We start from the raw sequence: 24,983 nt of genomic DNA, 5'->3' as shown, positions 1-24,983 counted from the left end.
ACCTATTTTCTATTATAGTAAAGTGATATGGAAGTCAAATATGCTAAACTTTTATGAATATTGTGGTAATGATAATGATGATGATGGAGAAAAAATAGAAAAGATGGGATTACAAAGACAATGTGGCTTATGTATGAGTATCAACTTAATTAAGAGAGATATGTTTTAAGAATGTGCTATTTACAAGATAAAAGATACTTCACATTAAGAGATGGATGAATGTGAAGATGGACCTCAATTAATGGAGTTAAAAGAAAAAAAATTAACATTAATCTCATTATAAGTTCTTATCATATCTGGCATTTTTTTTTTACAAGTAGTGTTTAGAACTATCCATAGCCCTTTACTAACCCTTAAATAAAAGGATAATGCCCTTCAACGCACTTGAACTCATGTCCTCCTGCACTGACAATAATATTGATTACAATCAAGCTAAAACTTTGATTTTTTTTCATTTAATTTGAAGTTAAAAAAGGCAATTGAATCTTGTAATTTTAGAGAGAGACTATAGATATAATTATTTTATTAAGCTAAAGAGGGGTTAAGGCCATTACCAACCCCTTGACTATACCCCAGTAAAGATGTTCATGGGACATTAGCTAGGGTTTCGATTTCTACACTACTCGATATTAAAGCTCGACATTTTACTTCTCAAGTCTGCAGGTCAAGGCTAGGAGATGATCATATAATATAGCGTGGAGACTTTAGTTGTTGAGTTATTCAAACATAACCTCGAAAGCAACTAATTTATGGTATTTAGATTCGAGTGCGATTACTTTTCATCATACACAACATTTAATTCAGTTCGTTCATATTCAAATGTAAATGCATAAAAAGTCTAAAAATCATAAAAAAAAATAAAAATCCAAAACCATCGGAAATTTCACTAATCTCTAACTCTAATGGTAAATTTAAATTCATTATTGGAAAGAAGTGGTACTACCTTTTTTGGGACAACGAAACCAAGCTTTCCTTGCAACGAATACAATACCATTGTAATAATAACTGAGATTGGCCGTCCATTTGCTTGCTTTTGGTATCATACCAAGTGAATCTGTGATGGCTGTCTTGAAAGAGAATGTCTTTATATTTAATGTCCCTAATTGATCTAAATATTACTTGATCTTGTGAGATTGGTACTTCAATGTTGAGTTGTTTAATCCAACTATCCGACACACCATATTCCTTCATCACCCATACTTTATAAACATTCACATTTGGTTCTGGTTTGACAACTAAAGAGGAGAAGAAGTCCCGATATTCCGTGATAAAAAACTCGACGTTACCTTGAAAATCTGGATCATTTGGCAAATTGATCTCTCGAAACACCTCCTCATCAAATTGAAACGATACGATGGTTTTGATAATTTTCTTGGATGATGATTTCTTCAATCCTTGCCAATGAAAAGCTCCATTGAAACACCCGTTGCCTCGATACAAAGGCAACAATGCCCACGAACTTGGATTCTCTATCTTTATCATTTTCCAAGAATTCATGTTTGAACTATAAACTTGAACCTGAACTTCCGATGAAGACGAATCACGACAGTTGCTAACCTTTACCACTTTATAGTCATTGAGTTTACGACAAAACCCAAAACCAATGCCGAAAAGAAAATCATTATGGTCATGATAACATTGAGGAAGCTCCATAATTTCTCTCGTGGAAGGATTGCAAATATGTATTCTCAACCTATCATCTTTCTTCAGAAAGCAGCGTATCGTATTGCTTAAGCAAACTAATCCATTGATTGAACCAATTATGAATTTTCGTGGTTGGTCAAATAAGGACCTCGAAAGTTGGATTCCATAAGAATAACATTCATGAATGAAAAAACCATCCGTATTGCTACCGTAACAATTCAAATGCATGGCGATGAAAGTAGAGTCTTCGATGAGATTACGCCACGATCTTTTAACGGTTTTGAATCGGAACAAACTTTTAACGGGCAATCTTGATAGAATTTCTCTTTCGATCTCCTCTGGAACTTGAAAACTTCCTACAAACTCCTTCCTTCTCATCATCCTCTTCAATATTTTGAATAGACCAAAAACTAAGAGGTTTTCTAGTCAAAACCCTAAACCCTAATAAGGCTTTGTCATTTAAGAGATTTATTACATAAACTTATACTTGGGCATAATTTCTTATTTTATTTTATCTGGTATAGTTTTGTTATATTTAAACTTCTTTTTAATTAATTTAAGGAAGATTGGTAATTAAAATTAGATTTTTCTTTGTAATTTAATATATTTATGGATAAACCTTAAAATTATACATAAATTTTGATTCAATGTACAATTTGATATATAAATTTTGATCCGATGCAATCATACACATTATATTTTAATAATGTTTGGTTGCAATTAATATTATATTTGGAAAATTTTTGATTTTATTTAAACTTCTTATTATGGTAGATTTGGAGGTTAATGTATATGTATATTTTATTGGGTCATACCATTTTATATTTATATAATTTTTTATTTGTTAATTACTTCATGTATTCACGTTACTTTTAGTTATATAAATTGTCTTGCTGTATCTAATAATATTTAAGAACAATTCATAAAATCATGATTGTTCCGTCGGGTATGGTGTTTGATGGTTAACGGTTTTGACGTGGTAGATGTTTTAGGCTATCAATACAATGGTCTTATTGAGGTTTTTGATGTTTATTCATGCAAGTTTTGTTTTATCTTTTTAGATTTAAATAATGACTTGCATCAAAGAAATTAACTATTTGTGTTTAGCTCTCGAAATAGGGTTGTGCAAAGTGGCAGTAGTGGGTTTTGGAAATCTTCCACAGGTGATAGACCTATTTTTATGATAGTAAAGTGATAGGGTATTCGAATATGCTAAACTTTTATGAATACAGTGGTGAAAATAGTGATGATGGAAAAAAACAAAAAAAGATAAGATTACAAAGACAATATGACTTATGTATGAGTATCGACTTAAGGAAAACATGTTTGAAGAATGTGTTATTTATAAGATAAAAAATACTTCAGGTCAAGAGATGGATGAATGCGAAGATAAACCTCAATTAATTGAGTTGAAAGGAAATTATTATTGAATGGTTGAATTATGATATATGCCTGGAATTTATACATGCAAACTGTTACTTGCAAAGATTGTATTGTGAAGGAGGTAAGGAGTGTTCTTGAATTTTTGTGCGGTTTTATGGATCCTCCGTTACATGGTAAGAAAATTCTGAAAGATGATATCCGTCTTGTAATAGATGGTGTTTCAAATGAAACTTAACTGTTCGGGGTTGTACTAAATTTATTCTTTACCAACACAATCATTCTTTACTGCAAACAATTACCACTGTATCTTTGTTTTCTCAGGAAAATTTCTAACCTTTTAATTGATTACAAATGTTTTTTTTTTTTTTTTGGAAAGTTGTGGACACTGTAATATTTTTGGACAAATTTAGCAGTCTTTAAAGCACTTTCCATAAAGTCACAATCCTATGAGAACAAGTTGATTCACATACCACAAAGTTTTCAATTTTAAGATTCGTACATAGGTAGTCTACTAATATCCTCGAAAAAGTATGAATCAGGATTTTCAGAATCGAATGAGTGAATGAACCGGTCAAGCCATTGATAAGTTGACATCATAGGCCAAAATTCAAATACTAATGACAATTTCTTTCAGTGCCAAGCAAACGCAGGTAATTGATGAGCCTGGAGAAGTATTATGAGTGAAAGAGATGTAATGAAGCACATCACCTGGCAAAGAGAAAATAGATTGAGAGAAGCAAATCTATTACTTGGAGCAAATCATGGAATGGTTCAAGACGAATTGCAAAACATGGGCATCCGTAGGTGGTGGGAAACAAAACCTCTGTCTGAAGGCAATGAAAAACCGAAATGGAAACTTACCCATGATGGTTAGTTTTCTGTAAAATCAGCATACTTTTACCAACTCAATAATTAAAATGACAGATGGCTGAACTCCATCAATTTGAACATACCCAATGATGTTTGGAAGATGCTATGGTCAGCCAAAATACCTTTTAAAGTTGTCATCTCTGTGTGGAAGATTCTCAACATTCATAAAAGTAGTAGTAGATCTATCGGAACTTGGTGCACTTTCTTTCGAGCTGAGGCAGAGAACATTCAGACATACAAACTTGGTGTTCATTGAATTGGCACTTGGACTATATGCAAGTTATGGAACAAGATAAGAATGAAAAGGAAATCATGCCTGAAGACTTCACTAGCTTTGTTATCACTTTGTGGAGCATTTGGATCCATAAGAACAAAGTTGTATTTGAAGGTGTTAGTCCAAATGCTGTAGCGGTTATTGAAGCAGCATTTGGAAGTCAACCAGACCACAAGAAAGAAGTACAAGTATAGTTATATTGGATCTCCTCATCAAAACGCCGGAGTTCAAAACATGGCTCAATATTCATGAGAACTTCAACCACGACAATGGAGCAGCTAGAAGGCAGATGATAATCCAATTCACTCTAGCGAAGGCTATACAACTTGAAATTTCTTGGTGTGTCATTTGGACAAGAGGAAGGATCATTGAAGATAAGCGGAATCCTATTCACTGGGAGTTTAAACCAAAATCATGGATGATATCAACACCTTGAGGAAATTGCTACAGAATTTGTACACTGAAAACGGGATACAACCAAACTGATAGTTTTAGCTTCTCATCTGGTACTTTATTTTTTACTTTTGTATTAAAAAAAATTAAAACTGAATGTTTGTGTTAAAGCTCGATTCATTTTTTTAAACGAACTTAATAGGTAACCAAAGTCTTGCAAAGGTTAGGATAATAGGTTTAAGAACTAGAAAACCCAATAACAGAGCAGCAATAACACTGAATTCTGCTAAAATGGAGGTGGTGTTGTTTGCCTCTTATTATATAAAAAAACTCAAGTTGAAAAGTGACATTGAACAGAGAAATTCAAGCATGACTTTCTACTTGTGCTCTTAAGGATTAACCAGATATTCACTAGTCTCTGGCTCTAGCTCTGGCACTGGCACATCTACAGGGATTGTCTCTTTTTTTCGGAACCGGGCAGAGCTCATTGATTGGCAAACTCGAGCTTCTGTATGTACAGAAACCGGCTCCTTTATTTTGGTTCATAGTTATTTTCCATTATGAGGATACAGAGCTAGCAGTTGCCTCATGCTGTTTCTCTTCAAGCTGAGATTTGAGGAATGCCAGCACCGAAAGGCGCTGCAAAGTGAAAACGAACATGAGAAACCCATTTTCTGGGGAGTAGTTATAGCTTAAAAACTTGCATTTGAGGAGAAACCTTACCCTTGGCTCGAGACCGGCTTCTTCGGATTTCAGTGTCAAAGATTCTAACAATTTTATGCCTTCTTGAAATCCATCGACCGCCACATCCTCTTTTCCAAGAGTTCTGTCTACATCTGCAACTTTTGCAAGAGAAACAGCTACATCCAGAATCTGCAAATACAAAAGCAACAATACACTGTTCAATGCCAACAGAAGCATCAAAGTCGGAATGTAACGGAGCTTCTCGAGTACTAGAATGGATTTCAATTGTAAATCCATCACAGAAAACAAAGAACCAAATTTCAGCATACTGAAAAATTTGCAACTTTTTGCAGTTAAATAAATAGATTGGGCAAAAGATATATCAAATGTCTGAGGAATAAAAATAATAAATATTTGAAAACTAATAATTCAGGTTTTTGCATAAATTTTTCGAGTGAGTTCACTTATTTCAAGATTTAATAACACAGAAAACTATATATAGATAACCGTTTAAATCATTCCAAGTAAACATTCTTTATAATTGGCAATTAGACTTGTCCAACAGCAAAGTTGCCCACCTGGCCCAAGATAAGGTAATTAGTAAGTCGGGTTGCTCATGGACACATCTACTGGCATCAATCAATAAAACAAACTAGTGGGATTACTAAACCATGTACCAAAATGAACCTATCTTACCAAAACTCAGGTTTGAGTGTAGGATACAGGTTTGGGATTGACAAGGGTATGTTGAGATTTTTTCCTGACATTTTACATGCATTTGAATGGTCCTTGGAGAATCATATCCACATGCATCAATGTCCAAATATGCGTTGGACACAAGTACTTCAACAAAAGTGAAGAATCAAAGAAACATAGCGTTAACTAGTTTCTTACTTTTTACAAACAATATACCCATTCAGTTTCCACAGGCAGCGGTTTTGACAAAAACTTCAACAAAGTTCAACTAACTCAGACTAGCCTTCCATTTTCGGGTTAATTTAGACCAGCTAAAGGAACAGGTGAGGTGAGATCACAACCCTAAACCAAGCCTGTGGTATTATACCATACCCAGAGCATGTCAGAATGATAATACTCTGTACTATCAAGGTTGGACTAATTTGGAAACACTGGCATTTGCTTCATACTCCCTTGCTTCTCCAACTGTTTCTTTTTTTTTTTCCCCCTTTAAGTACACTTGCCCGACACTGACATCAAACACATACCCAATCACGGCCATGGGGAATATGATTCTCCAAGAACTCTCCAATTACATGTAAAAACAAATTAAAAAGTGAACACAACTGTGTTCGATGCATGCTCATATCCAATACTCATACCCAAGTCCAAGTAACATGGAAACCCACTATTTAGTCATGGTTTTGGTTCCCAGTGGAATTTTATTAGTAGTAATTATTGGGGCTATAACACTGATCATACAAGAAGACGTAAGGCGAAAAGACCAGTCATCCGGTGTACTTCACCAGCCGTGAGTTTTTAGAACATGAAAAGCAAGGAATTCTAAAGTTTATAGTCATCGTAAGAATGGTTTAGTTTAATAGTTGCATCAAAGTTTAATTGGTAGGAATCAAGTTGCAGAACAGTGGCTGAAACAAGGTGATCCAAGAAACTTATGCATAGCACCAAAAAGTAGGATTTTAATGAGGCCAAAAGATTTGATTGACACAAGTTGACTGAAACTATGCTAATCAGGCTTGGATGTCATTGTGGGTATGTGTCAGGCAAGGGTGTGCATCTGTTTATTTTTTAAAAGTTTCTCATAAATTTGGAGAATGCCCCATCCATGATAGGTTTCTTTATATCGGTATGAAGAGAAGGCAAAAACTTTTCATAGAGACTGGCAAAAAACTGGATTAAATTGTAAAAACACAGTTTTCTGGTTTTTTTCTATTACTAAACTTATTTTTGTAAATAATGAATTTTGAATTTTTACCCTCCTAATCATATACTAAACACCATAACATGAAGCCAACTACATATTTTACGAACTAATTACTATATTTAGTAGTTATTTAATATCAAAATATGTTCAACATTAATTTATATTGACTGCATAATCCAGTTCAATTGATTCAACCATCTGAACCAGTGACCCGGAGGTCACCCTGGTTTGACCTCTGATCCAGCTTTTTATTCAACGCTCAAAAGCACTGATATAGACCTATAACATAGACAGACTATGATGATAATAACATGCTAAGCTAAACCGAAAGGGTTCAAAAAAAAGGAAGAGAAAAAAACAAGCATCGTACCTGTGAAGCAACACCGGGATGGTTTTTGATAACATCACGGCGGACACCCAGTGATCGGAAGTAGTAAGACCTTGACGCTTGAAGATCTCCATCATAATACTTTAGGTCTCCAATTTTGTTAAGTGAAACAGATAGTGTATGTGTGATCTGCAGAAAGTATGTTTGAAAATGATGATCATGGCGGCCTCATTAATAAGGAAGCATCGCAAAAGGAAAGTTTGTGTTGTAACCTCAAGATCATCAGCTGGCAATTTGGTAAGGAACTCAACACTCTCCTCGAAATAATTGATTGCAGCAGCAGCATCTCCCATTGCTCGACTGCAAAAAACTTGAATGTTCAGTTTTACTCGAACAATTGCCTTACAAATATAAAGATGTCTTCTCCAGTTGTCCATATTAGACAGTTTGGCTTTAGACAGTTTTGCTCTTTCAGGATTCTTCTCTAAGTTTTCTGATATCATGCTTACAGTCTATGAAGCATGGACGCTTCTGTAAAGGGAGTATCTACATGTCAGATATGGACACAGTTTTGACATGGCAAAATACATGTAAGGACACGTAAAAATCAATAAACACAAAATCGGATACAATCAAAATATGGTCAAGATTAGACACACCCCTTTTTTTGCATTCGTCTCCTAAATATGGAATAGACAATGAGCAATTGGGTTAAATTAGGTTTTTAAAGAGTTCAAGTTTTAAAATTCAGAAAAAAAAACTAAAAAAGCTATTTGCATATTAATGTTTAATTAAAAAGTATCAATTTTACATGTTTACCATATACCATTACATTAAAAAAACTTTTTATTGTTGTGTCATGCCATATCCGTGCACTGTTCTTTTTAGAAATTATTGTATCATCATGTATGTGTCATGTCTGACATATAAATAGACACCTAGGATTATAAGATATCTTTCGGGTTTAAATCTAGAGCTAGGATTATTAGTTACCATTAGGGTGTAAATCTGAGGCTTGGATTAAAACTTTATTTGTAACCCTAGCATAAATAAGTTGTAATTATTTATAGCCACAACATTCTTGTTATTTTCTTTGAATTAATAGAAAAAGTAAAGTTTTTTTATAACTCTAAATTTTCTAGAGTTCCAACTTTTTCTACTCATTTTTCAGTCCAAATTCTAGTGATTTACTGTTATTTTCCCCCTAAATGTCTAAACCACACCGGTGTTGCACCCAAATTATGAGTCGGTCTAAGAACTTCCAAGCCTAAAATTAGGCCAATCTACTCCTCAAAATTTTTTTTATCTTCATAAACAAGATTTTCATAAGGATAACAAATAAATATAATTCCCAAAAAATCAGTACTCTTCAAAAAGCCAATCTTTTTGCATGAAATAGTCTCACATTTTTCACAACAAAACTCTTGAAACACCCTCAACAACCATTCTATCTCTGCAACATTAATGTCGATAAAGATTCTCCTTCATGATCTTAAAAGACCCTCAGTCACACTTTAAGGACAGAAAAAGGATTTCCCATCAATTATTTCTAAGATTTAAAGTCATTTCACATGCTTCAACATTCGTTAGTTGAAGCAAGGATTAGTCTTGGCCTCAACCAGTCATGCAACTTTTAAGGAAGAGGGTAGGGACGTTAGATGATGATTCAGAAATTTGAAGTGAAATTTCTTTGATTTCAATAAGAAAGTTCAATATTCTTCCATACAAGTGCTATAGTAAAAGAAACTTATTAGACTCTTTCAAAAAGATATTTGCTCAACAAAGCAAGCATTCCCTAGAGTATGTTGCTTTGACTCTCTGAAATCCCCATGTCTAGTGCATATCTAGACATGGATATCAGTATCTAATCCTCCAAGGATTCTACCAAATACATGAAAATCTTATAAAAACTGAACATACCCATGTTGGATACATATCCATATCCAAGACATACCATGCCCAATTAACATTGTACCATATCCATATCCATATCCATATCTATATCAAGATCAAAGAGCTCAAGGAAAGACACGTTATCATATTTGGATTTACAGCAAGCATTAAGATTTAGAATGAAAGTCACGCAATTATGAATCACAGTGACACAACTAAACATATGCAATAAAGAGGAAAGAGAGGAGTGTGTCTAGGAACATACCAGCAGTCACCAAGTATACCCAGAACTGCGCCGAGCTGTGAGCACAATTCCGATGTGTTTCCCATTTTCTCTAATTGATCTCTGATGTCTTCCGCACACATAATGAGTCTAGATTTAGCACTTTCGATATTCTGTGCACGGAATGCCTGTATAAAGCAAGCATAAACTAATTTCAAATAATTGAAACAGGCTGCTAGGAGTACAGAAATAAAGCAACAAGCACGACACTTACCCTCATGGCCTGTTGCACCAAGAAAGCACCTCGGTCCAACGAGACATCCTCGTAAATTACCTTCTTATCGTCATTTGAAACTTGCTCTCCTTCACCATTGACGCCAACATGTGCCCTTTTGATCCTAGCATGCCCTTCGATAAATCGATCAACCATGCTTTGAAGATTGGTGTCAGCTTCCAGTTTCTCTATGTCAGCTCCACATAGTGGACAATCCTTAAACCGAGATATACACACTCTAAAAGGAACGCAGAGTTATCATTAGATCTAAAGGAATAAAAGGGTTCTTCTAAGCAATTGCATCCAACAAATATTCAACATGGTACCGCAGGATCAATGACCATCCAAATTTATGAAAAGAATATAATTGCATACCGATGGGCACACCCTTAAATCGATATATACAATCTAAAAGGACTACAAAGTTATCATTAGATCCATGTTGCTTGGGTTCTTTCATTTTCCATGAAGTACCTGTGTCCGAGTATACTAAACATTAAGTAACATAAACATTACAAGCAGGAAAAAAAAAAGCAGAAAAAAGGGTCAATTATGGAAGAAAGAAAACAAAATGTTCATTATCATAAAGAAGAAAGTCAAATAATGAAAACCCCACAAAAATTATCACAAAACTTGCAGCAAAAAACAGTCAAATAATAGAAAATTGGATCAACGAATTAACATAAAAAGATAAAAAGAAATCAAATAAATGATTATTTAAAAAAACATAAAAACAGTCGAATAAGAAAAAGGAATCAAAGAATTATCATAGAAAACAGCAAAAGAAGTGAAATAAGAAAACCCAATCGAAAGAAGAAAAAAAGGGATTATTAATTATTACTTGCAAAAGAGATGAGAACAAGGGATACATTTGGTGCAGTCAAAGAGAAGTGCTTGACAGATCATACAACTGAGAGGACCGAGCTTAAAATTATTGGAATCGTAACCAAAAGGGCATTTCGGAGACACGGTGGCGGAGTCACCGGAATCTTTCCTTGTTGCTTCGCTGCCGCCGACGGTGGATTTTTTGGCCGAACCATTATCGTCCGGTCGAGCCGCTTTCACGAATGGGCAAACCGGAGTGGTCATCTTTATCTATCTACCTATAAAAATAAAAGGACGGAAAAAAATCCCATATATAGTTAGGATTGCAGATTGGAAACGACGTCGTTATTGTTTCTAGGCCCCCAATCCCTTCTGCAACGCGTATTCACCTCAACGACTCGTGTCTTTGTCTGTAATTTTCCTTTTATTTTAGCATTAAAATCATTATAATTTCTCTTTATTTTCAATAAAACCCATAGAGTGTAGATTTTTCTCTCTTACAGCCTCCATGTTTTTTGTTTTCAATTTTTTTTTATTAAAGAGCATTTAGGCTTGGTAAATTTGGATTAGTACTCTAACTCGGGAGCAAAATCAGAAAACTTTTTAGGGGGCCAAAATTAAATTATAATTTTTATGATAGTAAAAATGTAATTTCACCATTTTCATAGTTTATATATTTTTTTTATAATTTTAAAGGTTATCATTATTAGGGGTAAAGTATAATTTTACCTATACTAATTTAAAATTTTAAAAATTTTAAAAGATCTAAATAAATTTTTTTTTATTTTAAGGAGATCAGGGTCCTGCCATCCCCTACGCCCTGCTCTAACATATGTTCATATTTAAATAAAAGTTATTTTTATTTAAACAATGAAACGAGCTTTTCAGTCAATTCAACCATTGAACATCTTTAATTTCAAATTCCGTTAGCATGCTTATTATTTTTACTTGTTTGCATTAATGTACAATGATTTACTCGATTTTATGATATATGGACTAAATTATAATCTTAACTATTGTACAAAGATTGTCTAAAGAATTTACCCTTTGCAAAAATGGATAAGAACCATTTATTTTCAAAGTCAAATTAGTTGAACATAATATTACGCTTCCTTCATTTTGTTTAAATTTACAATGAATTAAGATAGGGATTAAATTTTAAATTTATCATTCATTTTAGTTAAAAATTACAACATTTATAATTTAAGGATTTTTTAATTATTTTATTAAATTAAAAGTTAGATTCTTAAAAGATAAGTAATAAATTTTATCCATTTCCTTAAGTAAAATGATAATCTTTGAAGTTTGAGCTATGGGGCATTTCAATGGGTTGATTTCTTTTTAGATTTGGGATTATGAAAGAGTGTTAATTCAGTCCGATAATGTGAAAGTTATGAAGGCTATCTAAGAGTTCTCATCGAGGACATCAAATTCTATTTTGATTAGACAAGTTCATCAACTTTTATCAAATGATAGACAATAGATCTTACAACATGTCCCTAGAGAGGATAACAATTATTTCCGTACAAATTTTCTCCAAGGGAGATTTCCTTTTGGTTTAGACCTGGTAAAACCATGTTATTCAGATTTCTTTTTAGATGTGTATATAAAGCTTATGGTGAATTGACTAAGTAGGTACTTTTATTATAAAATTGATTAAATTAGTCCCTCTATTATTAAATCAATTTAATCTTTGTAAGCCTAAACTATTAAAAAGAATAAAATAATAACTTTCAACAAATTTAATATTTAATATTTAGTATTTAATATTTAACAAACTTATATTTTAAAAGCTTTTTGACCAAATATTTTATTTGGAGTTAAAATATAAATGAAAAAAATAACTTTCATGCCGGATTTTAAATAATAAATGTTAACTTCACTCCAATTTAAACTTATTTAATTATTTTTAATAGTTAAAGGATTAGATTGATTCAGTCCTTATAATAGAGGGACTTCCTATGTATATTCACCTAAAACTCATATAGCAATTTTATTTTTTAACAAATAAAGAATTTATTCCAATGAAAAATGGTTTACAAAGTCGGGTTGGATATTCTTGGCCTAGTAAAATCAAGAAAACCAGGAGCATATAACAAACCAGGTAGACTAAAGCATGCACACCAAGTAACAAAGCATTAGAAATAACAAGAGGCCTACACATCAAACCCACACGACTGCATAGCAAATCCGCTATCTCGGATCCACGGAGGCAAAGGCGGAAGCCGATCAGCAACAAACACGAGCATCCAATGGCCACAACATGAGATGGTTGATTTTAGCACCACTGGCGTAGAAGATGGTGTTGGACTGTAGGAATATCTTTTATATTGTTACTCAAACTTGACTTTGAGTGTTAGATGCAAGTATATGCCCGACACAGGTAATCTCCATTCGAAGTTTTTCCATATATTTGGATGGTCTTTGAGAAGGTATATCCCCAAACTCATGTCTGAAAATGCACTGGACAAAGGTATTTCAAGAAAGATAAGGTACTATACCAACATAATCTTTTTATCATAAGCAAGATATACAAGCACTACATGTTTGTAAAATGATCAAACGAGTACTAATTAGGGTTCCACCATGATTATCAAAAAAGATATTGAATAAATTAAAGAGATGCAAAGAAAAAGAACTCACAAGTTTCAACACACGGGGCCCTCTTTGAAGCTTGTCGTTTTGAACTGGAGACAATTAAAATCAAAGGACCATTACACTTGGTAGGTAATTGCCGTCATAGATCTGCAACAAGTTTTAAAGAATATCTGCATTTTGAAGATGAAGACCCTGGAGTTACCTGCATTACATTATAAGCATTGATGAGTACAAAATTTAAATCTTTTACAAAAAAAAAAAAAAAAATCATAGTAAAAAGATTATTTTTTTAAGAAGTAGCAGGTCCCCCAACCTTCCTTGCCCTCCACTCATATGTTTCTAACACTCAGATGCATGAGTCAGGTACGACAATGGTGTACCTATTCCTATACCCATGTCTGGATACGCACTGGACATGTGTTCTTCGACAAAAATGGAAGCCAAAGCAACATAGGTATATCAAACAAATAGTAAATTCTCAAAAGTAACCGGGGAGTTTGCGTGTGATAGCACTTGAGAGATGTGACCTCATTTGGCTTATGGCCATTACTTATTAGCTCCATAGCTCCATCTCAAGGTAAGAACACCACTTCAAAGTTTGCAGTAATCCAATCCTACTTGATGTTCATTCAAGGACACATGCATCCCTAACTGCTCGTTAGAAATGAGGATGTTCAGGTAGTTCAATAAAAAAAGGTCGATAAAACAACACCTACATGAAGTCAAATGGATCTGATCAAGACATCTAAGAGATTAGCAAAAACCCATATCAGCTTTCAAAAAAATTTAACTAATCATTCTTGTAAATACCACTGACTGGAAGAGAGAGAGACTTAGAGAGGTGTCTTCTTTATTGTCTAAGCATCAACATATTATTTCATCCAGATATACATGATCAGACTCATTACAAGCTAAAACTCCATCAAAAGAATCCATGATGCATGAAAATTCAAAAAAGTTATTTGGTCAGGAAATTGCATGAACGCATGCATGTGCAACTATCACTCAAATTTGGGTGCGAGTGTTGGATACGAATACATGTCCAACACAGGTAAATTCAATTTTCTAAGTTTCTCCATGTACTTAAAGGGTCCTTGGAGGGTTATATCCCCATTCTAAACATGAGTTGGACACGGAAACTTCAAGCAACATGAAGAGCCAAAGCAACATAGATATGCCATAATATGACTTAGCAGAATAAATAGAAAGATAAAGAACAAACATACCTTAAAGTCAGCCTCCTGGAAATCAAGCACAACTACTCATGAGTGCCAAAGCAGATCTTTACTATTAAGCAAAGATGACACCTTGTGGACAAGCTCTCAGTTAAGAAGATTAAGTCATACCGACAATACCACCTGAAAGGTCACAGGAATTGAGCCAGCAACTCAGAACAATATTCCAAAATTATGATAAAGTTAACAAATAAGTCAAGCATACTAATAAAAGAAGCATGAAATGAAGACAATCTTACAGCTCATACAGCTGGAGGAATCCTCAGAGGAAATGTTGCACATCAGCTGAAAAGTTATGGCATATCTATACAATCATTGACATCAACATGGATATCATATTGCAGCAGAAGTTGTTGCAGTTTCAAAGCTGCAGTCTCTTCGGGGTTCTTGACCCACTTTTTCCCAAACCCAAGGATGAATGCTCGATGAGTACCTTTATTAGGCAGAATACCATCTCTAATCATCATTTCCACCAAGTTGCATGCCTTGTCCATGTCTCCAATGCCACAAAATCCGTGAATGAGAGTGTTGTATAATACCAGGTCCGGGCTTAACCCAATATCAAGCATCCTAACAAACAGAGCATTAGCTTCTGTCATCCGTCTTTCCCTGCAGTAGCCATTAAGTAAAGCACTGCAAGTCAAGACATCAGGTTTCACATTGCATTCACTCATGTAAAACCATACAAGAAATGCTTCCTCAAAGTCCCCTTTCTTGGAGAGCCCATCTATGATATTTGTAAATGTCACCGTATCAGGAGAAACACCCCTTCGGACAAGCTCATCCAGAATATCTTTTGCCTCATTCGTAAATCCTCTTTTAATTAGGCTATCAATAATAATGTTATAGGTTGTAACATCTGGAGAAATGCCGGCTGATCTCATCATATCTACAAGCATAAAGGCCTTGTGTAAGAGGCCCATCTTTCCATATCCATCTATTACTGTGTTAAATGTAACAACATCAGGTACCAAACCCTCCATTATCATCTTATGAAATAAATAATCTGCCATTTCCAAGTCTTTGGATTTGCAGCAAGCATCAATGAGCAATGTGAATGTAGTCACAGTCGGGTTAATTCCGCATTTTAACATTTTCCCGAAATATTGAAAAGCTCTACCCATATCCCGATCTCTACAATAGCCTCCAATTATAGTAGTATAACTAACACAATCAGGGAGCAAGCCCAATTCAAACATCTCTTGAAATATCAAAGAAGCTTTTACCATGTTTCCTTCTGCACAAAACTTTGTGATGAAACTATTGTACACAAAAATATTCGGTTTAAGATTAAAAAATTTTATAACATTCATTGCTTCCATTGGTCTTCCGACTTTACAGTAACCTTCAACAACAGAACTAACCAAAACTGAATCCGGAAAAACTCCAAATCTAGTTATTTTAAACAGCATCGAAGTTGCTTCTCCTAAACAAGACATCTTACAAAGAGTGTTGATTATGATAGTATATGCAACAACATCCGGTTTAATCCCGTAGTTTTTCATGTCCATCAGCAATTTCCAGGCACTTAAAAGGTGGCCTTTATTGCAGTACATGTTAATAAACAAAGTAAAAATCGATACATTCAAACGAATCCCTTGCCTCATCATTTGATCAAGAAAATCCCAAGCCAAGTCCAATTGATTTAACCTTAACAACGCCTTAAGCAATGAATTACAAACGCCAACTGACGGAAACATGTCAAAATGCTTCATTTGGCACGTTAATTCAAATGCCAAATCAGCCTTCTTTTCTCTTATATAACAATCAACAAGCATGCTATACACAGTTCGTAAAACTGTTTTATCAGTATGAGTCTCGTAAAAGAGTTTCAACAATTCATCCTCAGGAACATCTTTCTTAACACTAACTCTCACTAAATATAGAATAAAATCCACCGCTATATGATTCATGTTCCCGGAAACTAATATATGTATCATCTTACAAACCGATTTATTCGAATGCAATGATCCAATGCAATACTCAGACAACTTGAAAAAATGCAAAGCAAGCTCAGAATTCGAACTTTCATCGAATAAATCATTCAAAATCCGAATCAAATTAGACTCATTCAAATCAACAGCATGTAGATTCTCGGGGTTAATATTGAAACCTCGTTTCGAGAGTATCGATTTGATCATACTCATAGGATTGCTGCATTCTTCAGTGTGTTGTTGAGTGATGAAATGTTGGGATTCTAAAAGACATGAAGCACATGATGAGAATTTCTTACTAGGAATCCGCTTGAATGGGTTTTTTGTGGTGAACAAGAGCTTGCTAAAGATTGAAGAAGAAACTTTCATGGAAAGCTTGAAATTTTGTGGTTCATCAGCGAGAAATGAGCTGAAAAAAATGTAAAATATATATATATATATATAATTAATGGAGTCCTTATGAATTCAACAGACAAGGAAAAAATCTATTTTCATACAAATTATAAGAAAAAATGAAGAAAAAGGAAAAAGGAAGAGGAAGGGTTTAAAGAACCTGGTGCCGAGGGACAGAGGCGCCCATAAAATAAGATTAACAGGCGATAGCTTAGGTTTGCTTAAAAATATATAATAAGCATAACTTAAAGTAGAGGTATGTTCATGGCAGGACTGGGCTGGGTTGAGTCGAGTCAGGTCAAACCGGATGAACTCAAAATACTTTTAATTTAATTAAAATTTGTTATTAGTCACTCTAATTTTATAGAATTTACGATTTAGTTCATGTACTTTAAAAGTTTAAAATTCAATCCTCTTACTTTTCAATTTAAAAATCCTATTTCAATCATCATTTTTGTTGATAGTTTTTGTCAAAATTTGTTAACTTAATATATTTATTTTCTATCAATCCTATGTTGCGTAATATTAAGATAGCCAAATTGACATGCCAAATTGATAAATTTTGAAAAGAAATACTGAAAACAATAATGATTGAATTGAGATTTTAAACTAGAAAAACAAAAAGACTTAATTTTTAACTTTTTTAGTACATGAATTAAATCTAAAATTTTATTAAAGTATAGGGACTAATAACATATTTTAACCTTGAATTTTATGGGTTTTTTTTTGTGTGTTTGAACTTTTATTTTCAAAAAATTTCGATTTAATAATTGAAGTTGAATTAATAACTACATCAAAGAATTTTTGTTAAATTGACTTATGTGGCATTTTTATTATTAAAAGTTTTCTCACATAGACAATATTACCTATTGAATACGGAGTTTTAAAGTTTTCGATTTTATATATGAGGTTGTAAAATTCTATGTCTATTTTTGAGAAGTAAAATAAAATTCAATATATCTATATATAACAACAAATTTAATAAAAAATTAACAATATTAATAGTTAGATCTGATTTAGAGATTAAATTCTTAAAAATAAAATATAAGGACTAAATTTTAAATTTTCAAAAAGTAAAGAGACTTGTGGAACATTTTAACCTATGAAAAAAGTCTATCTGAATTTATTATCTGGGTAAACATCCAAGGCCTTTTTATTAAAATAACCCATAAATTTTAAAAAAGTTCCAAAATGACCCACCTTTTTAATAAAACACCAAAATGACCTGAAATCTACAGTAAAAGTTGGTGGAGCCAAATTAAATGGTGCCACCAACTTGCCACATCAGCAGGGACCATAAAAAATTAATTTTTTAGTGGAGCCAAGTAGAATAGCGCCACCTTTATAAATACTAGGAAAATACTGAAATTTTTTAAAACATAGGAGGACTTAAAAAAAATTACCCATTTTTCTGGTGGAGCCAAAGTAAATGGCGCCACCAGTCTGCCCATATGTCAGTACTTTTTTTTTTTACTTTTTAACTCTTTTACTTTTTTTTTTTGTCTTTATTTATTTATTTTATTTATTATTATTAATTTTAAAATTTTTGAAATATATATTTAAAATATTTTATTAATATATATTTTTTAAATTTTAAATATATATTTTGAAATTACTTTTTAATTTTTAAATATTATTTTTTAATATTATTTGTTATTATTTTTATAATAATTTAAATATTATTTAATTTTTTATAATATTTGAAAGTTTAAAATATTTAAATATTAAAAAATTGAAAGTTTAAAATATTTAAATATTAAAAATAATATTTAAAATTTTAAAAAGTAATTTCAAAATATATATTTTAAAATTTTAAAATATATATTAATAAAATATTTTAAATATATATATAAAAATTTTAAAATTAATAATAATAAAATAAATAAATAAACACAAAAAGACAAAAAAAGGTAAAAGAGTTAAAAAGTAAAAAAAAAGTACTGACATATGGTCAGATGGGTGGCGCCATTTACTTCGGCTCCACTAGAAAAATGGGTAATTTTTTTTAAGTCTTCCTATGTTTTAAAAAATTTCAATATTTTTCTGGTATTTATATTGGTGGCGCCATTCTACATGGCTCTACTAAAAAATTAATTTTCTATAGTCCCTGCTGACGTGGCAAGTTGGTGGCGCTATTTAATTTGGCTCCACCAACTTTTACTGTAGATTTCAAGTCATTTTGGTGTTTTATTAAAAAGGTGGGTCATTTTAGAACTTTTTTAAAATTTTTGGGTTATTTTAATAAAAAGGCCAACATCGGCCTCCAAAGTCAATCTAAAATAAGTTCGTCTTATTTTGGTCACTCTAAACTTTTTTTCTCAATTTAGTCACTTTGATTAAGATAATTATTCAAATTAGTCATTATCGTTAAAAATTCCACTAATCCACTAATGGATTGCTAACACAGCACATTAACCCATTAAGTGATTGGTATGTGACAATTTTTTTTCTTTTGACTAAAGTTAGGGACCTCTTTATAATTAATCCAAAACATTCTTATTCTTTATATTTCTCATTGCTTTTTGAACCTAAAAAATAGGAGAAACCAAAACCTTCACCATTCTGTTTTGAGAATTCACTACATCCATTGCTTCAGAATCACCAATGTTCTTTGCACGGATATCAACCAGGCAAATAATGTAAATTAGTGTAACACTACAAAGAATTTGTCATATATCATCGCTTACTTTTACTGATGGTTTAATTCTGTAAGTATAAGTGAATTACTTATCCGTTACTATATGATGAGCCTATCCCAATATATCCTATTACTATTCGTATAGGAGCTATAATGATAAATCAAATTTATTCGTCAGTATAGGTCTTATATAAACCGACAGTTTTATTAGTACCGTCAATATAAATGTATTATAAAAAATTAAAACATGTGATACATCTTTTACTTTTTATAATTTTAGAATTTAATCCTTATATTTTCAGAATGCAAAATTTAAGTAATTTGTTTAAAATTTTACTAAACACAATTTTTGAAATTTCCACATACCTTTCTGATGTTTGATGAAAAGCCATACTTCTAAAATTGTTTATTAAATGAATTTTATGTAAAAGCAAAACTACATCCTGTATTATTTAATTATTATTCTGTTTATTTTTTATTTTAAATTCAATAATTTTGATATAGATGTCTTTTACCCTTATATATATATATTTGTATCAACCTAATTAATCTTTGCAAATATTTTGTCATTTCATGATCTAATTCACATAGAATTTCAAATAACTATCATGCCATGTTTGGTTCAATGTAATGGCTATTTCATTTCAGCACAATTCAAAATTTTACAGTAAAACAATGTTTGATTCATTGAAAGCTCAAAATGTCAAATAGCGATTTTGGGTTCATTTCAAAAATTGCTGAACAGCTTAACCTCTCACCAAATGATCCTTCTTCCCCCCTCCCCTGAAAACACTCTTACTTAAATTGAAATTTCTCAATGATTTCACTTTTTTTTCCTTTGACCATCAACAATTTCAAGCTCAAATCAACTTAAAAGGCCAAATCAACTAGATTTTTTTTTGTAAGTTCAATTCAATTAGGGTTCATTTTACATTTTTATTGAATTTTTTTTTTTTTTGTTTATGATGATTTGCCCTAGAGAACTTGAGATTGATTCTGCATCTATTCATGAGGAGATCGACTCAATCTTTGAGTCAACTCCTCCTATCAAAGATTTCGCTAAAATTAGTGACAAATTGAATCAGTCATCCAATTTGATTATTTTATTATTTTCTAATATTATAGATTATTATTTTATTAAATTATATTTAATAATAATTATATTAAAATATAATTAAATTATTTATTATTTTTTATTAAATTCCATTTAATATTAATTTTATTAAAATTTAATAACAATAATCATCCACCTACAAAAAATTTTGCTAAAATAACTCGATCAACCAAACAATTGAATTATTGATGACAATTTTATTTCGTTACAATTTTATTTCATTATAGTTTTATTTCATTACAATAGATTTGATTGCTCATTACTGATTTATTCCATTACAATAAAATAAACACAGTCAAAGTTAATTTGAATATTCAAATTGCAAAAATTAAACTCTCCAACATGAATACAAATAACTTATCATATTTCAATCATTTGAATTTTTCTTCATTGAATTTGAATAATAATTTCTTTATTATTAATTTTACTAGTTTTTTTTTTTTTGAATAATAATTTCTGGAAGTCGATTCCAGATCTATTTACGTTGGTAATTTGAGGTTTATCTTTTTACTTGAACGGTCTTTACTTGTTTATCTGGCTAACACATCTACATTTACCTTATTAGCTGTCTGATTTGTACTGTGATTGGAGCAGAATTGTGGGGCATTTTTCATTGTCTCTCCATTGCTTGGGAGAAGGAATTCAAGAAGGTAGTGATGGAATGTGACAGTTCCCAAGCTGTCCAACTGTTGAATGATGGCCAGGCTGCTTCTGATAACTTGGCATTGGTTAGAAAATATAGTAGAACTGTGCGGACGTGGTTGGGATATTTGCATTGTCCATCTCCCACGGACTGCGAATCAAGTGGCTGGCAAAACAGGGGTTTAGCATGGGTTTCGAGCTGCAAATTTTTGTTTCCCCTCCTGCGGGTGCTTGGAATATGCTTTGTCAGGATGTTTTGAGATCTTATTCTCTATAATTTTTGGATATCCTTCTTTATTCAAATAAAATTGTGATCATGCTTTTTAGTTTGGCCAAAGGACGTAGGAGTAGTTCTACCAGTTTGATCCTTTTAACCCAATTTGGTTTTATGCTTGTGCACATGTGGCTTGAAAATCTCTGTTTTGCCCATGTGCATGTGCATGAACAATTAAATATTAGTTATTACAGATGGAGGGTTCAATGTGATTCAAACTAATTTGACCCACAAGTAGTTAACAACTTATTCAGGGGAAACATTAATTTAGTTTGGCATGTGCTTTGTTTGCCTTGTTTAGGTAACTTATAGACTGTTTAGGTGTACAATTAATAAATGATCTCAATGTTTTGTACATCTCTCTTACTCTATATTTCTTTATATGTCTTTGTAACATCAGGTAGACTATGCATGTACACCTGAGGAAGGTCACCAGCAATTCCAATCTTGTGATCAGAGTAACAATTTTGACAGACAAGTTTGGTCAACCTAAAGGATTCGCCTATGTTGAATTTGTTGAAGTTGATGCTGTTCAAAGTGCTCTACTGTTAAATGAATCAGAATTGCATGGTCATCAGTTGAAGGTTTGTAACGTGATCTACATGTGGATTATTACTTCATTAATACAACCTACATGAATACAACCCTTTATTATAGAAACCAGCGTACGGCATAAATTATTAGCATGATGGGAAAATCGACAAATGGTTCACTCATTTTTTTTCCTGATTTTTCTTATGCAATTTTGGAGGTCAGGTTCCTTCTCTGTTTACTTTGCATTCGTACACTTAGCTTCATGGATTATGCTCACTTAATATTGCAACTTGGAGTGGTTTTATGGGTTCAGTATGTTTTACTCTGTTGAGTATTCATCGGACACAGGTGTTCCGCATGATTAATAAAAAGATCAACTGCTGCTGCCACTACATTGGAGCAAGCCGGTTGCTGTATAACTTGTATAACATCAGGGCTTCAAAGTGTAAAACCAGGTTAAACATCAACTGCTTGGTGTTGTAATGACCATGCTTGTGATGCTTGCAAGGACCAAAGCATGAAATAGTTCTTGTTTTTGCAGGTACATTTGATTCCGTAGGTACAACTAAGTTGCAAGATGCTGGCAAAGCTGGTTTGGTGATGACAATTCAAGGCAAGAATTCAGCGGTGCTCGGATCTGCACTCATCTGTAGGTGATTCACTAGCCATCAAAAACTTTCGTTGAAGTCCTTTTTCTCTTTTAATCAAACCTCATGAAGTGGAGCAGGCTCATATCTGTTTATAACTTTGTTCCAGATCAAGCGGAGAAGCTGCTTCAGATGAGTCTTGCAAGGTCGCCATTGCAAAACAAGCCCGTGTTAAATTTTACCCAACTAACATCCGAGTCAGTCCAAAATGAGTCCTTATCCCTGCCGCAATAGTAAGATGTTGAGATTTTTGATAGCAACAAAGAAAGAAAACAGAGCAGAGGAAGAAATATACGACACAGAACAAGGAAGCAAGAAAAAATTTACTTGCTCACAAACATGCAGCAAGGAAGCAATATGATATGCTTAATTTTTCAATAAGAAAAATAATATATTTATAGTCAACTATACCACTTATTACTACCTAACACCATTAAGTAGCCTAGTAACTTTAAAAACATTGCTTGTAGCCTAGTAATTTTAAAAACAATGCTTATACATACAAACAAGCTACCTAAATTGGTCAACATTGAGACTATAAAAAGTTAACTTGCACAAAAGCTGATTATATAATCAACACTTAAAAATATCAAAACAATACTAATTTAGTTCATTTCTAACTAACTTAACAAAGTAACTAAACAACCTTGCTATTACAATAAGCATTCGTGTTACAGTATGCACAATTGCTAATATGTACTTCATCCGGAGATATTACAGCGAAACAACCTTGTAACATTTGTGCTGCAGCATGTTTACAAGCTGCATGCACTTCATCTGGAGATATTATAGCAACTTCATGTGCTGCGTGCACTTTAACCAAAAATATCATAGTAGCATGGTAGGCCAATTTTCAAAATGTCTATGCAACAACTTAGATTTGACCACCAAGATGATTCCTTACAAAATTGCTTTAGTCATCAAGCTGCCAAATGATTTTATCGGCTCTCTAAGAGACCAGCTCGTGAATAGAGATGGTGTATCTAAGATCATTAAGCATCTCTTCCCAATCGAAGATATCTTCTAAAGACAAGCCTCCAAGAGTAATGGTCAAATCTCTCATCAACTGAATAATCATGGACTGCAATGAACTATATGTTCTCCTTTCTTTCTTTGGTGTCAAGATTTCATTATGGTTATAAATTAATTGTTTCTGATATTTGAATCTTGCAGGCTGCACCAGCTAGCTCCTCTACTCTGGCTCTTGAAGCCCCATCAACAACACCATCAAGGGTCAGATTTTTTTTCCTTTTTAACTCCAAAAGTAATTAGTAAGGTAACATTTTTCTAAAGTTGGTTTGAGAGTTGAGAGCATAAAGCATAAAATTTGGTTATCTGATTGTTTCTTTGATTAATGACTTCCAGCATCCTATTTAAATTGCCAGCCATATAACTTATTTCATTGCTCTAAAAATGTCAAAGGTACAGTTTTTTTTTTTAGTTTTTTTTCTTTATTAGAAACCTAAACCACGATTTTAACAGCAGAAGCAATATGTTGTGTCAAAGGTACTTTTTTTTAGGAAGAAGTTCTTAGCTTCTTCTTTATTGCTCTAAAAATGTAATATATTTATTAGTTTGAATAGGTGATAAAACAGTGAATCTGTCTCGGGTGGCTCTGCTGCATCTGTATCAACCAGGCAATGTGTTGTGTCACCTGGGAGTGATACTTGTGGAAGCGTGAGGCAGACATCATTATTTTGCGGCCTAGTTGGCTTGAAGCCTGATTGCGCGTAGAAACTGTTTGATAAAATGCTTAAGAAAAGCTAGTGTCTATTGGTGCCTGACTTTGTTCAGCTCAGAAACTTGACATATTAAGTTGGCAATTTTTTATAAGAAAAATTTTTTAGGCTTTCATTCTTGGTAATACTTTGATGACCGCAAACCCATTCTTAATATCCAAACTGTTTATATTAACATATCCAATACTTATCTTGAGCTCGTTGAAGATATTCACTTAAATAGTAGTCATGCTAGTTTTACGGGGAGATTGAGATTTATTGTAATTGATAAGTCTTGATTTTTTATAAATTGAGGAAACTTATATAGATGATGTATTGATATGAGAGCACTTAATCTTGTTCATTAAGGAATGTTTCTTTGGGTGTATTGAGTGGAAAATCAAGAGTGTTACTTGAGTATTGTCCTAAGTTTTTAGGAAGAAGACTTAGGAGAAATTTGTCTAAATCTTGGATGGAAAAGCAAAAGAGTCTAATCTGTTAAGTGTTAGATATATAGAGGTGATGAAATGTAGTTGTTTGTAACAAAATAAAATTTTGAATACCT

At 32.6% G+C, this 24,983-nt stretch overlaps 4 protein-coding genes and 1 long non-coding RNA gene across 7 annotated transcripts; 2 read left to right on the top strand and 3 right to left on the bottom strand.

The window, feature by feature from the left end:
* Positions 1 to 772: 772 nt before the first annotated feature.
* On the bottom strand, positions 773 to 1,653 carry LOC108484980 (F-box protein CPR1-like). Its single transcript, XM_017788854.1, has 2 exons — positions 1,120 to 1,653; positions 773 to 838 (listed from the first exon to the last, which is right to left on the bottom strand). Exons 1-2 carry the CDS (start codon positions 1,651 to 1,653, stop codon positions 773 to 775), a joined length of 600 nt encoding a protein of 199 aa, XP_017644343.1.
* A 3,192-nt stretch (positions 1,654 to 4,845) lies between these two features.
* LOC108486668 (protein NCA1) lies at positions 4,846 to 11,111 on the bottom strand. The gene is made up of 7 exons (XM_017790839.2): positions 10,708 to 11,111; positions 9,867 to 10,104; positions 9,635 to 9,780; positions 7,749 to 7,836; positions 7,519 to 7,665; positions 5,288 to 5,437; positions 4,846 to 5,203 (listed from the first exon to the last, which is right to left on the bottom strand). The coding sequence occupies exons 1-7, from the start codon at positions 10,953 to 10,955 to the stop codon at positions 5,123 to 5,125; spliced, it is 1,098 nt and encodes a 365-aa protein (XP_017646328.1). The 5' UTR covers positions 10,956 to 11,111; the 3' UTR covers positions 4,846 to 5,122.
* Positions 11,112 to 12,682: 1,571 nt separating this feature from the next.
* LOC108484506 (pentatricopeptide repeat-containing protein At2g19280) lies at positions 12,683 to 17,140 on the bottom strand. Its single transcript, XM_017788317.2, has 6 exons — positions 17,012 to 17,140; positions 14,764 to 16,867; positions 14,516 to 14,647; positions 13,603 to 14,001; positions 13,335 to 13,491; positions 12,683 to 13,154 (listed from the first exon to the last, which is right to left on the bottom strand). The coding sequence occupies exon 2, from the start codon at positions 16,825 to 16,827 to the stop codon at positions 14,818 to 14,820; it is 2,010 nt and encodes a 669-aa protein (XP_017643806.1). The 5' UTR covers positions 16,828 to 16,867; positions 17,012 to 17,140; the 3' UTR covers positions 12,683 to 13,154; positions 13,335 to 13,491; positions 13,603 to 14,001; positions 14,516 to 14,647; positions 14,764 to 14,817.
* A 4,750-nt stretch (positions 17,141 to 21,890) lies between these two features.
* LOC128293808 (uncharacterized) lies at positions 21,891 to 23,105 on the top strand. 3 transcript variants are annotated; one of them, XM_053029342.1, is made up of 4 exons: positions 21,891 to 22,103; positions 22,402 to 22,508; positions 22,595 to 22,702; positions 22,810 to 23,105. In XM_053029342.1, exons 1-3 carry the CDS (start codon positions 21,927 to 21,929, stop codon positions 22,602 to 22,604), a joined length of 294 nt encoding a protein of 97 aa, XP_052885302.1. In that variant the 5' UTR covers positions 21,891 to 21,926; the 3' UTR covers positions 22,605 to 22,702; positions 22,810 to 23,105. The 3 variants fall into 3 exon arrangements, with proteins under 3 accessions (XP_052885302.1, XP_052885301.1, XP_052885300.1); XM_053029341.1 differs by having other exon boundaries at positions 22,595 to 22,706; XM_053029340.1 differs by having other exon boundaries at positions 22,402 to 23,105.
* A 278-nt stretch (positions 23,106 to 23,383) lies between these two features.
* On the top strand, positions 23,384 to 24,554 carry LOC128293809 (uncharacterized). Its single transcript, XR_008283954.1, has 2 exons — positions 23,384 to 23,743; positions 23,874 to 24,554. It is a non-coding gene; the product is annotated as an uncharacterized LOC128293809 (long non-coding RNA).
* Positions 24,555 to 24,983: the final 429 nt, after the last annotated feature.

This window comes from Gossypium arboreum, chromosome 6, assembly GCF_025698485.1.
Source record: "Gossypium arboreum isolate Shixiya-1 chromosome 6, ASM2569848v2, whole genome shotgun sequence".
In the NCBI taxonomy this organism is placed as follows: domain Eukaryota; kingdom Viridiplantae; phylum Streptophyta; class Magnoliopsida; order Malvales; family Malvaceae; genus Gossypium; species Gossypium arboreum.
This window is presented reverse-complemented; position numbering and strand designations above follow the sequence as displayed.